Raw genomic sequence first — 14,527 nt, 5'->3', positions numbered from 1 at the left:
ATGGTGAATCTCCAGTGAAGGACAGTACGAAGCTATTCCCAAACTTACTTGACTATGGAATCCTTTATCTCCCAGAAAATCTAACGATATCAAGGAAGCTAATGTTCAGTGGAACAGTTTGGGAAATGATCTAATCTAAAGTTTCATCAGTTCCTCTGCTCTCATCATAAATCTCCAGCACTTGATTTAATGCACCAAACTGACCCTTTCCTGCATTCCTAGTATTCTCCCCAGTGGGAGTCACTGACTTGGCTTTGAGATCTCAGTGTGGTGGTATCTCAAATGTAATCCTTGTAATCCTCTGGTTCTTTCTGAGTAAAAAAGCCTGTGGCTTCAAAGTTTATGACATCACACAAGGTATCAATCTCCTTTATACTCCAAACAAATCATTTCACTGACTGGAGCGCTGAAATAGGAGATGCTTTCACTCTTTCACAGACCTTACCTGCAGACAAATCCTGACTGTAGCCTGAAGCCTCGCTGAAAGACAAAGCATAACAGCTCGGTGTTCAGACTTAGCTAAAAGATCAGACCACCTCAATCATCCCCAAGGCAGGCAAGGGCCAAAATGATAGCACAATCAGACCCTAGGGGACTCGGCAAAGAAAGCCACATGGAAGCATACTGAGCGGCGAGGGTGGCCAAGTGGCGGTGTGAAGGAAGGAAAGGGGAGGCTGAGTCTCCAGAGGAGACACTGGCCCAGCACAGTTTTTTGAAGCCCCTGGAGTGGGATCCTCCCAGTGCAGTCTCAGTAACTGGCTGCAGCCAACATAATTCCACAAACATAAAAAAGACTCTGAGCTAAATGTGAATGATTAGAAGATCTACTTTTCATTTTACTTTTAATTATGATTCAGGATAATTTAGAAGAGTATGTTTATTTAAATCAGGGTTCACAATACTCTGTTAAACTGAAGATGGATCTGTTTTCTCAAGTTATTTGATACTTTCCTCCTAGAGCTCAATTCCCAAGAAAAGCTGTTTGAACACAGTAAGGCATTTTAGAGATACTGATGTCGAAATAATAAATAAGTAAAAGTCAATCAAGTAAATCAAGGTCTGTCTCATTTCAGATCACCAAATTTGTAAATTCTCTTAACAAAGTTTATATGCAAAACTCAAAGTGACTTAAATTTGTAAGAGAAACCTATAACCCAACTAAAAGAAATCCATTGCTACATAACTAAAATTAGGTAATTATATATTTATTTATAAAATAACAAAAGATTTAGGAATAGATCTGTTTATTGTACTGTGAAAATGGTCTTGGTACATGTGAGAAACATTATAGACTTTGAGGACAGCATTCAGAACTGTTAAGACAAAAGACAAAACTATAATTTTAAACTCAATCTTGATTTAAGGGAAAGGCTATAAATTATTGGCTGGAATGCATTCAGCATGAACTCAGATTCTATATAACATAAAGCATGAAAGAGTACAAAAGATGTTGGGAATCCAATAAGCCCATACCTAAATTTTAAGTGTAAAGCTGCAAGGACTTTTTGTTTATTCTTATATACTAGTTTTCTTCTGAGACAAGTTGATTTTATCTCCAAGACTTAAGGCCATTCCCTGTAAGGAAGAATGAAAATGTTCAGAATTATTAAATCTATATAAAACCAGTATGTTTTGGTATCTTAACCAAGCCCCCATCGTGATACCACATCAATAATGAAACCAAGGATATACAAAACAGACTCACCAAAACTTTACTTTGTTAAGTACTTTTAGTATTAGTACTTAACAAGTCACTAGATTTGTAGTTTGGATTTCAAAAAACTCAAAAAGAACCCATTTCGCAAACACTCTACAGGAATTAATCTTGGTTTAGGCAAATAATCCAGAGTGATAGTTCCAAAAAGTGGGCCATCTTAATGAACCAAAAGTTTATTTCTATTCAGAGAATATTATTATTAGATATATGCATCTAATATATGACAGTACGACAGAAAATACTACATATAGAAATAATAAAGAAATAAATTCTTCCTTTTTGTTCAGTTCAGAGATGACCTCAAAAAGAAAAAAACAAAACACACAGTTGTTACCTGACTCTTTGCACGAATTCTTATGTGGCCAGTAACAGGGGCCTCTGGCCCCTGTTGAATTGGCTTTTCAATGCTGACATTTGCAAGTGCGTCTTCTCCAAATATGGACCGAGCATACAGGTTGGCTGCCATAAAGCCACAGTAACCAGAAAGAGCCTGGAAGAAATGTATGATATATTCAATACTCACTAGAGAATGAATGACGAATGTATGATATATTCAATACTTCACTAGAGAATGAATGACACATAAGCAAAGACCTACCAGCATATATAAATTATCATTTAAAATAGGATTTATTATGTGGTGGTGGTTACATGACTACATAAATGTGAAAACTCATAGAACTATAGATATGAAAAGTGTGAATGTTACTATGTCTATGTCATACCTCAATAAACATGACTTTAAAGAAATAGCACTTATTCCAGTTTGCATATATACATTCCCCATTTACTTAGTTGTCTGACTACACCAGACCTTAAGCTCCATGAAGGAGAAGGAGAGACAATTTTTATTTTGCTCATTTCTTTTTTTTCTTTTAAGATTTTATTTATTTATTTGACGAAGAGAGAGAGAGATCACAAGTAGGAAGGAGGCAGGCAGAAGAGAGAAGGAAAGCGGACTCCCTGCTGAGCAGAGAGCCCAATGTGGGGCTCGATCCCAGGACCCCGAGAACATGACCTGAGCCAAATGTAGAGGCTTAACCCACTGAGCCACCCACACACCCCTATTTTGTTCATTTCTGTATAAAAGCAGCTCACAGAGTACTGGGCATATGATATTTGTATATCTGTTAGAGTATTTGTTGAATAAACTAATATATAAATTAAAACCCATTTGTCTGGCAGAACTTTGCTGATAAAATTAGTTTTATAACATCAGCAAGAATTCTGCAAAGAAAAAAAATTCCTTAACGCCTCAGCTTCATTTTTATTTCTATTCTTTTTCATATATACAGAACTTAGTAGAAAATTCCATATTTGAACAGATATATTCTGACCCACAATCAGAGCCAGAGAAGAGGTCATGGATATTTTTAATCCAGTATCAAAACCTATTTTGGAATAAGCCTTTAGCTGAAAGGGAGAAGACTGAAAAGAAAAATGAGTCTGACTATTCAGTTTGATCACTGCACTAGGAACAAGCAGATTGGTATATTCCAGTAGAAAGAGGTAAGCAGATTGAAGCATTCTATGGGATAACTTCTTTTAGCTAGTCCAGAATGTCACTGCTTTTCTCATGTTGAACAATAACAAAAATACACTAAAGGAAATACAAGTAAGCCAGAATCTGCCATACTACTCTCTATCAGATTTAAGAAGTTCTTGGTCAAATCTTACCTTCTCTGGAGTGAGGCATTTCATGTTAGTTGACTTTAATATATGCTGTAAGTAGTCATTTAAGTCAATTATATTTGTGTTAACCGTCACCTGTACAGAGGGGAAAAAAGTCAAGGAGATGATAACCTTACAATGAGAGAGTTGCATATTTCTGATCTTAGGGTTGAGAAAACAGACTCACATATCATGTGGAACCCCCTTTCATGTATTTAGTGGGGAGGGTGGGCAAAAAAAAAAGGTAAATGACACCTACAAAATCCAACAAACTGCAAGTTGATATCAGAACTTGCATATACAGATAATATCATAAAAGATCAAAATGCTGCCTATGAAATATTTTTAATAAAATATCAAGGCCACTGACTTTGTAAAACTTCTTCTAGATACCAGATTCAATGGTAAATTATTATTCATACATCCAAGGGATGGGGTATTATCTTTAATGTCTTGATCAATCAGGCTAATCATACAACTGCTACCCTCATCAGTTTACAACTTACCAAACTACTCGCATAGTTTCTGATTAAGGCTAATTTGCAAAAATAGCTATTGAGAGACTGCTTCTTATGTCTGACACTTTTTTTAGTGGGACTACTTTTATCAGAGTTCCTCAATACTAGCCAGAAAGGAAGATAAGGAGTTCAAGGAAATCTCCCAAGGACTAACTTTGTTTTCCCATTCGAATTCAGCCCACATCTGACGGAATTCAGCATCAGTGCACGTGGCAGGCTGGATATAGTCCATGATGTCGATGTGAATATCACTGAGGACTACACAATTTCTGTCGCTTGCTGCTCCAGAGACATCATAAACTGCAATGCACACACAAAAAAAGGCCCTGAGTCACCAGAGGCAAATTTTAATTTAAAAAGCTTTAATATTTCCTAATAATAATTATGGTATTAGCCAATTATGTATATAATGCTTAGTCGATCCTGGGCCGTATTTTAAATGCTTCACAAAGATTTACCTCTTAAATAGTCTCTTCAATCTTACATTTGGGTATTATCATTGTCCATGTTATGGATGAGGAAACAAAGAGAAGTCACGTAAGTTGCTCAAGGTCACAGATCTGATTAAGTGGCAGGGCCAGGATTAAAACTCAGTAAGTATGTATGTAGCAGGTAAACAGCAGTATTCCCTCAGAGGTCCCTAACTAATATTTCTGAATGAATACTGAGGAGCCACAGTACTTAATAATACAAGATTATTTACTTCTATGACTGCCTTATATACAGCAGAAAGCTGTCATCTGATTGGAGCCTATGTTTCCTCCTCCTAGCCTCCTCTCTTGACATTCCCCTACTCTACTTTCAGTGAAAACTGAGGTCACTGAAAGTAAGTTTAATTTCTAGCCCCACATCTAAAAACAAATTTCTCTTTCTCTGAATCCACACTTACCTCCCTACCCGTCATATCAGGGAAGTGCTGTCTTTTCTCTTCTAGATTTGTATTTCCTGCCAGCTGTGATCCCTGCTCTGGTTCAGGACATCACTCCAGCAATCATTACCTACCTCACTCTTATGTTTTTACCTTCATATTCTCTACTGGCTCTTCCCTTAGTCTATAAACATATTCACCTTAAAAAAAAAAAAAATTCTCCCTCATCCCCTTTCTTCCATCTACTTCTTCCCTCTCTCATTCTTATCAAAACCACAGTTCTATACTCAGAACAGTCTACACTCGCTGTCCATATTTCTCCATCTCCAAGTCTTCAACCCACCCACCACTGCCCAAGATATACCACAAGCAATATTTAATTTTGCTGATCATCAAAGCCAAAGGACTCTTCTTTTAGACTTCCTGTTACTTTACCTTTTGCAACTCTAGATACTTTTGGCAGATTTTTCCTTACTTCTCTATCACATTTCAGGTACCTTTGTAGGATTCTCCTCATTTGACCAAGTTTTCAATATTGCTGTTCTCTTAGATTCAGTTTTCAAATCTCCCCTCTTCTCACTTTATGCCCTTAGTGATTTCTTCCATTTCTATGGTTTTCAAACAAGTACTTATCTCTAGTTTAGACCTCCTATTCAAGTGCCACACTCATATCAAATTGCCCTTAGACATCTTTAGATATCCAAGCTTGAGATAGTACTCAAGCTGCTCAAGACTTACCTTAGTCTCGCTCTCAAATTTGTTCTTCTCTCCTATATTCTGTTTTGGTGATTGCCAAAAATATCAACACAATAAACCCAATAAAAAATTTTGAGGGTTACTCTAGTCACTCCCTCTTCAATCAGTCCATGTTCTAGGCATTCTCTCTCCTTAATATTGATAATATTCAGCCCTTCTCTCTGACCCAACCACTACTGCACTAGTTTGAGCTCTGTCATCTCTTACCTGTTCTATTACAAGTCTATTAGTTAGTAGTTTCTGCCTCTTCTAAGTGGTTTTCTACAGTGCTATCACAGAAATGTTTAATAACGGGCGTGCCTGGGTGGCACAGCTGATTAAGCATCCGACTCTTGATTTCAGTTCAGGTCATGACCTCAGGATCCTGAGGTTGAGCTCCACATCAGTCTCTGCGCTGAGTGTGAAGCCTGCTTAAGATTTTCTCTTTCCCTCTCCCTCTGCCCCCTCCCCCGCCACCCTGCTCATGTGCATGCGCTCTCTCTCTTAGAAAGAAAAGAAGGAAAGGAAAGAAAAGAAGAGAAGAGAAGAGAGGAGAAGAGAAGAGAAGGGAAGGGAAGGGAAGGGAAGGCAAGGGAAGGGAAGGGAAGGGAAGAAAAGAGAAGAAAAATGTAATCATGTAATTCACTGAGAATTCCCAAATGGCTCTAACCCTTTATATCCAGGACTAAGTCTGAAATCCTTAGCATGACAAGTAAAACTGAGCTCCCACTAACCTTCCTAACCTAATTTTATTTTTTTAAGATTTTTTATTTATTAATTTGACAGACAGAGATCACAAGTAGGCAGAGAGGCAGGCAGAGAGAGAGGGGAAAGCAGGCTCCCCGCTGAGCAGAGAGCCCAATGCGGGGCTCAATCCCAGAATCCTGAGACCATGACCTGAGCCGAAGGCAGAGGCCCAACCCACTGAGCCACCCAGGCGCCCCCCCTTAAACGACTACCCTCCAGCCCACTTTGAACTCCAACTGTATCAAACTACTTGCATTTGTTCCGGCTGAATCCTATCTGCAGAACACTTAACAAATCTTTCAGAATGCCACGTGAGCATTAGTTGTTCCACAAAGCCTTTCCTAACCTTCCCTCCCCACTCTACCACTACGTTGAGAAAAATGACTAAATTCTACACAGGCTCCAACTTTGCCTTACACAAGCTTCCTCTGTAGTACTTACCATTATGCATTACACATATTTATTCTACTTATCTGTCTTCCCTCACTCCACCACGTATTACCCGAGGAGAGATCTTTCGTCCTCACCATGGTAGCCCCTTCCCTACCACAGAACTTACTTAAAAAAATGCTTATTGACTGACTGAATGCCTCCATATAAGTTAGTGCCCATGTTCCTATGGAACCTATGCCTATACAAAATTTTAGACTCAGTTCAAACATTATCCTTTGATAACATATCCTTCTCCTCTATAAAGCCTTCTGTATGGTTAGCATTTTTCCTCTGATCCCAAAGTACATAGTATATAAACTAGAACCTCTCACATTGTGTTGTACTTAAATATACTTTACTTATCTATTTCCTTCTTTTGCTTGGCAGTTTCTTGAGGACAATCTCTCTATGGTTCATTTCTGTACATCACGAACACAGTACAATGCTTAGTAGAATAGTAGGTGCCCCCATAAATGAGAGAGTGAATGAATGGATTCAGGTCCTGTCCTTAAGAAATGTCATACAACTGCTTATTACAGATATCCTTTAATAAAAAGATCACATGCTACAAAACAATTCCTTACCTATATTACCAAAAATTATTCCATTTTCTGTTGATGCTACTTTAACATTAGCTTTAATATTCGCAAAATCATGAGGAGCAAGAGTCAAAGGAGATGGTTTTTCCACAAGTTTCAGATCCCCTAAAAAAGATATGGTTTAGATATGGTGAAAATATACATTAAATTACACATATATTCAAATCATAAATCTTATCTCCCCAAAAATAAAATCTTAAAATGCATGCAGCTTAATAGCTTCTAGCAGAGTAAGGAACAAGAGAAGAATTATGATTCAAATATTTTGAGGACAAAATAAAGAAATCATTTAACACCTTATTATTCACATCAATTTGCACATTTTCTTTGAAAAAGTAACAGGTTCCTCAGAATTAGTTTGTGCGTGTGTGTGTGTCCTTTGGGCTTAACATTCTTTTTCAATGACTGAGGATAAAGTTCTCAAAAAGCTTAAGTCTTAAACTATAGACTCTATTACAAAGAATGATAATCCACAGAAGATTTATAAATTCTTAGAAACATAGTTCTTTATACAGGCATCCAGCTATGCTGAGGAAGATAGGGTAGAAGTATCTTTTCCCTTGATATTTTAAAGTCCTTTAACTCTTGCTTAAAAGCTACCTGGAATTTCCTAGAGGCACTGCACCTTTTTTTTTTTTTTTTTTTTTAAGATTTTATTGGGACACATGGGTGGCTCAGTTGGTTAAGCATCTGCCTTAGGCTCAGGTCATGATGCCAGGGTCTTGTAATCAAGTTCCACATCAGGCACCATGCTTGGCAGGGAGTCTGCTTCGCTCGCTCCATCTGTCCCTCTCCCTGCTTACGCTCGCTCTCTCTGTTAAATAAAATTTTTTGAAGATTTTATTTATTTATTTGACAGAGAAAGAGAGATCACAAGTAGGCAGAGAGGCAGGCAGAGAGAGATGGGGAAGCAGGCTCCCTGCTGAGCAGGAAGCCCGATGTGGGGCTCAACACCAGTACCCTAGGATCATGACCTGAAGCCGAAGGCCGCCGTTTAACTGACTGAGCCACCCAGACGCCCTGGCACTGCAATGTTTCTGTATACAATATATATTTTCCAACCTCAAAGCCATTGTATAAGTGGTCAAGAGAGTAAGATTCATGTGTTTTTATTAAGAAGAAAAACACACCTCAAGTTGCTAATTGAAATAATAATATATTACTTTGGCTACATGTGGTAGGTATCAGCTATAGACTCAGAAATTACCTAGTTCTGTGCTAAGGCAATTAAAAATTTAACTAAGTGAGCCATGTGGTAAATCTGTAAGTTAAACAACTCTGATTTTTATCTAGAAAAACTGACACTTGCTGGGTTGAGCTTACTGAATAAACCCATCTGGATGTACCAAGAGCAAAAACCTAAGGAAGTCAGGTATCACAGAGGTTCAGAAAACTGGAGCTGAAGGAGACTAAACGTTAAATGTAAAACTAAGCCTTGATTAAAAATTCTTATACTGGGGCACTTGGGTGGCTCAGTTGGTTATGCGACTGCCTTCAACTCAGGTCATGATCCCAGGGTCCTGGGATCAAGCCCCACATCGGGCTCCCTGCTCAGGGGGAAGCCTGCTTCTCCCTCTCCCACTCCCCTGCTTGTCTTCCCTCTCTCGCTGTGTCTCTCTCTCTCTGTCAAATAAATAAATAAATAAAATCTTAAAAAAAAAAAGTTCTTATACTAAAAAGATTTCTTATACAAAACTTGTACATATCTCTTAATAATCTGTCATATAGACTTACTATACAACAAAATCTTTACATTATGGTAAATTTCCTTACCCAGAGTAGCTAACTCTAATGTGCAGTTCTGCAAAGTATCACTGGTTTGGTTTACAACAAGTACATCCAGGACAATATCATACTGGTTGACATGAACATAAGCTTCTGCATATACAGGATCTGAGAAACCCGTCAACTGGGTGACCTGTTAAACAAAAATAAAGAGAAAAATCAAGTGATTGAGACAATTTAACCAAACATATCCTAGCCAAATTACTAAGTCTGTTAGGTAATTAACAGATGTGCTTAGATCAGACAAGTCATTTTGAAACCGATACAATAAAATTGTTGTGTAATATAGAGGTGGTAATTCCAAATGGGACATTAGAACTAACAGGTACTAGAGTTTACAGCTCAGTAGGAAAAAGATGTTAAATATGTTGAGCAAATACCTTAAACATGATCTCAATTTAAGGACTGAATAGATTTGGATACATTTTCATATAAACCCCTCAGTATCTCAATTCATTAGCTGCTCTCCAAAACTTGGGAACTAAATAAAATCCAAATCACACGGTAGTCCCTGCTATCTAAATTCAAGAACTAAACAGGTTATACAGGAAGAAATGCTTATAATTCCACGAAGATAAATTTTATATGGTTCCCCCCCAACCAAAGTAAAAAAAAAACCCAAAAAACAAAAAAAACCCGAGTACAGCACTTTAAACTTAATATTGTCACCAAAACTACGTGCAACAAAAAAAAAGATTAAAACTGGATTATATCAGGCGCCTGGATGGCTCAGATGGTTGAGAGACTGCCTTCAGCTCAGGTCATGATCGCAGAGTCCTGGGATCGAGTCCCACATTGCGCTCCCAGCTCCGCAGGGAGTCTGCTTCTCCCTCTGACCTTCTCCCCTTTCCTGTTCTCTCTCACTCTCTATCAAATAAATAAATAAACTCTTAAAAAAAAAAACACTGGATTATATCAAAATGAAAAATTTTTGTGCATCAAAGGAGATTATTAACAGAGTGAAAAGGCAACCTACAGAATGGGAGAAAATATTTGCCAACCATACATCTGATAAGGAACTCGTGATCCAGCAATTTTACCTCTGGGTATAACCCAAAAGAAATGAAATTAGTGCCTGAAAGAGGTATTTGTGGTCCATATTCATAACAGCATTATTCACAATAGCCAAAAGGTGGAAGCAACCCAAGTGTCTATCAAAAGATAATTGGATAAATAGTATGTAGTATATATTCATGATGGAATATCATGCTGCCTTAAAAAAGAAATTCTGACACATTCTATAGTATGGATGAACCTTGAAGACATTATGTTAAGTCAAAGAAGCTGGTCATGAAAGGGCAAATACTATATGATTCTACTAATATACAGTACCTGGAGCAATCAAATTCATAGTGATAAAAAGCAGACTGGTGGTTTCCAGCGACTGAGGGGAAGGGAGTGTGGGGAGTTACTGTTCAATGGCATGAGTCTTAGCTTTACAAGATGAAAAAAGTGCTGGAGATGGATGGGATGATAGTGACGGCTGCACAATGATGTGCACATACTTGGTACCACTGAACTGTACACTTAAGGAGAGTTAAGAGGATAAGTTTAATATTATGCAAATTTTACAATTTTAAAATTATTATAAATTTATTACAAAATTTAAAAATGTATAACTGTAATATTATCAACATCAATTCCCAAATTTAACAGAGAGATATGTTTTAGTAGTTCTAATTCTACTACTAACCTTATCTTGGACCAATTAATCTAAGACTGTTTACTCATCTAACAGAAGGGACTATTTGAGTCTGACTTGTAAATTCATGTATTTTAAGAGTAGGAAAACTTTCTCTATAAAATCCAACATGGAAGTCAATACACTAAGAATATAAAAGTGGAGCTGTCCTGTTTAAAGTAACAGGGGACAGGAAAAACAGGGCAGGGTGTCAGAGTAGAGGCCAAAGCCCAGCCCTTTAAGTTTTAGTTCATCTTCAGGGGCTTGGGTGGCTTAGTCAGTTACGTGTTCAACTCTTAATATCTGCTCAGGCCTTGATCTCAGGGTTGTGAGTTTAAGCACCACATTGAAATAAACAGATTTTTTTAAAGTTTTAGTTAATCTTTATGGATCTCCCAGTTTACGTGTTAGTCTATGATTCCATACACAACTGAAACAAGTTGTAAAACCATCTACTAGACGTATAGTACTAGTGTACAGTAAAATATCAGCATCTGAGTATTTTTTATTTATTTTTAAAGATTTTATTTATTCATTTGAGAGAGACAGACAGCACAATCTGTAGGAGTAGCAGAGGGACAGGGAGAAGCAGGCTCTCCACTGAGCAGGGAGCCTGACACAGGGCTGGATCCCAGGACCCTGCAACCATGACCTGAGCTGAAGGCAGACACTTAACCACTGAACCACCCAGGTGCCCCAGCATCTGAGTTCTAATTCCTGTTTCATGAGCCTATCAATCACAGTGACTTGAAAAAACTGATGCTATATAACAAGTTATTTTTTTCTTTTAAAAAGCATTGGGACTAGCCACTTCCTAATTACTACTTTCTTAAGTGGCTCATTTAAATAATTTACCAGTGTATTTGACATTTTGTTACCTTATTAAGTTTAGATGCCAGGGGATCTGCTGCCTCTTTCCTCTGTGTGTTGCCCATTGCTGCCAGCAAGCTCAGCTGAAACTGATCTTCCTTGCAGTTCATTTCATTCTTTGCAGTTAGTTGCATAAAGGAAATGGGGTCATCAGGCTGTACTGTCACATTCCTCTTTTCAGATTCTTTCTGTGTTGAGAAAACAATACATCTCTCTTTAATATGAAAAAAAAAAGACAGCTTTCTGTAGACCTTTAATAGGGACAGCCCTCATATAGAACTGAAAAACCAATTGAATTTTTAAAAAACCCACAAACCACTTTTAGTACGTACTCATAAATACCTTACCTTCTGGGATAATTTCTCTTCTTCGAGTTTAGCAGACAACATGTGAGAAAGGGACTGCCTGCACTCCTTATTGAAAATGTCATTCATTAAAGGTGAACATTCAGACAAGACCTTGAGGCACAGGGAAATTCGATCTACATCATCATCTGTAATTGGCTTCTTAGGAAGAGAGGATTTTCCCAAATGAAGGATAGTGGCCATGAGCAACATAGCCTCAGCAACAAAAGACTAGAAAAGTAAAGAAATGGATTATTTACTGTCATGGTTCTCCAATTTGGTAATGTCACTTTACTGTAATTTCACAATCCAAAAAATAAACCTAATTTTCACTTCACCCCGAATAAGAATTCAAATGCTTTAGATTTTTATCTCCATAGGTTTGATGTACCCTTTTCCTTCCTATCTTTTTAACTGCCACCTTCCAATACCTTCATTAACTTTCAACTGAAAGACAGCAACAGCGTTTTAACTTTTTTCCCTTATTCTAATCCCTTCACATGCCAATGCTGTCTTTTTTAAAATTCCAACTACAGGGGCACCTGTATGGCTCAGTTGGTTAAGCATCTGCCTTTGGCTCAGGTCACGGTCCTGGGATGGAGCCTGGCATCGGGCTCCCTGCTCCACGGGAAGCCTGCTTCTCCCTCTGCCTCTCTGCAGTTCCCCCTGCTTATGTTCTCTCTCTCCCTCTCTATGTGAAATAAATAAATAAAATATATATATATTTTTTAAAGATTTTATTTATTTATTTGACAGACAGAGATCACAAGTAGGCAGAGAGGCAGGCAGAGAGAGAGGAGGAAGCAGGCTCCCCGCGGAGCAGAGAGCCTGATGCAGGGCCCGATCCCAGGACCCTGAGATCATGACCTGAGCCGAAGGCAGCGGCTTAATCCACTGAGCCACCCAGGCGCCCCTAAAATATTTTTTTTTTAAGATTTTATTTATTTATTTGACAGAGATCACAAATAGGCAGAGAAGCAGGCAAAGAGAGAGGAAGGGAAGCAGGCTTCCTGCTGAGCAGAGAGCCCGATGCAGGGCTCGATCCAAGGACCCTGGGATCATGACCTGAGCCGAAGGCAGAGGCTTTAACCCACTGAGTCACCCAGGTGCCCATAAATAAATAAAATCTTTAAAAAAAAATTTTTTTAAATTTCAACTACAGAAAAGTTAAAAGAATAGATACACTTTACCAGTTGCTTACATTATGCCATATATGCCTTCTTATTCTACCTATTCATACACTTACTTTTTTGGCTAAACATATGAAAGAAGGGTTCTTCACCCTATAAGCACTTTAGCATAAATCTCTTAAGAATCAGGACAGTTTCCTTTAGAATCACAGTATCATTATCTCACCTGAGAAACAGAACAATCCCAAAAACTTTACACTTAAATTCAAATAAATTTTCCTAACATCACCAAGTGTTCTTATGTTGTTGTTGTTGTTTTTTTTAATACAGGATCAGCTTCATGCATTTTATTTGGCTGTTATTCTCTTTAGTCTCTTAACCTAGACTAGTCCCCCTGATTCTTTGTATTGTTTCCCATCACAATTACTTTTTTTTTTATTATTTTTTTTTAAACATTTTATTTATTTACCTGACAGACAGAGATCTCAAGTAGGCAGAGAGGCAGGCAGAGAGAGAGGAGGAAGCAGGCTCCCTGCTGAGCAGAGAGCCCGATGCGGGGCTCGATCCCAGGACCCTGGGATCATGACCTGAGCCGAAGGCGAGGCTTTAACCCACTGAGCCACCCAGGTGCCCCCACAATGACTTTTTTAAAAAGGCTAGGCCAGTTTTGTAGAATGTCCCCCACTATTGGTTATAATATTGATAGCTGATGTTTTATATCTCTTACTGTATTGCATTAGGAGCACATGTCAGGTTACCCCATTACTGGTGGCGCAAAGTGTGATCCTTTGCTGCTGCTATCTTAATCCTTATTGTGCACCAATCACTTCACTCTACATGCAAGTACCTTCAGTGACTTCCGACAGCCTTCATGTTGAAGTTTGTACTACCTAGCCTGCTATTCACAGTTTCCACAAGTGACTCCAACTTGCTTTTTTAGTATTGTGTACAATTATCCTGACACATGCTCTATATTCCTGCCAACCCATCTTTGGCTAAGTGATACTCTGCACACATGCCTGAAAAGACTCCCAGAGGCCTGGGAATGAACGAGCAGAATGACTGTAATAATCCCGAGTCTGGATACAGTCTCCGGAAGAAGAAGAAAGGGGAAGAGACAGGAAAAAAAAAATAGCTACAGAATCATGGCCAAGGGGCACCTACGTGGCTCAATCGTTAAGTGTCTGCCTTCAGCTCAGGTCATCATCCCAGGGTCCTGGATCGAGCCCCACATAGGGCTCCCTGCTCAGCAGGAAGCCTGCTTCTCCCTCTCCCACTCCCCCTGCTTGTGTTCCTGCTCTTGCTTTCTCTCTGTCAAATAAATAAACAAAATCTTAAAAAAAAAAATGTGGCCAAAAAGTTCCCATATTTAATGAAAACTATAAACCTGCACATCCAAGAAGCCCAATGAACCAGAAACAAAGGAAACA

The 14,527-nt window shown here is 38.3% G+C and overlaps 1 protein-coding gene across 1 annotated transcript in view; it reads right to left on the bottom strand.

Annotated features, from left to right (window-relative positions):
• Positions 1–1,227: 1,227 nt before the first annotated feature.
• COPB1 (COPI coat complex subunit beta 1) overlaps positions 1,228–14,527 on the bottom strand; it is a 37,521-nt gene continuing 24,221 nt past the window's right edge. The window contains exons 15-22 of the mRNA XM_046016763.1: positions 11,971–12,198; positions 11,632–11,811; positions 9,061–9,205; positions 7,273–7,392; positions 4,061–4,206; positions 3,395–3,484; positions 2,052–2,207; positions 1,228–1,575 (exon numbers count right to left, since the gene is read on the bottom strand). Of these exons, the coding sequence (XP_045872719.1) occupies positions 1,516–1,575; positions 2,052–2,207; positions 3,395–3,484; positions 4,061–4,206; positions 7,273–7,392; positions 9,061–9,205; positions 11,632–11,811; positions 11,971–12,198 (1,125 nt within the window). The 3' untranslated portion in view covers positions 1,228–1,515. The remainder of the gene's footprint in view (positions 1,576–2,051; positions 2,208–3,394; positions 3,485–4,060; positions 4,207–7,272; positions 7,393–9,060; positions 9,206–11,631; positions 11,812–11,970; positions 12,199–14,527) is intronic.

This window comes from Meles meles, chromosome 8 (genome assembly GCF_922984935.1).
Source record: "Meles meles chromosome 8, mMelMel3.1 paternal haplotype, whole genome shotgun sequence".
Taxonomy (NCBI): domain Eukaryota; kingdom Metazoa; phylum Chordata; class Mammalia; order Carnivora; family Mustelidae; genus Meles; species Meles meles.
The sequence above is the reverse complement of the archived record's forward strand: the minus strand, read 5'-3'. Positions and strand labels throughout refer to the sequence as shown.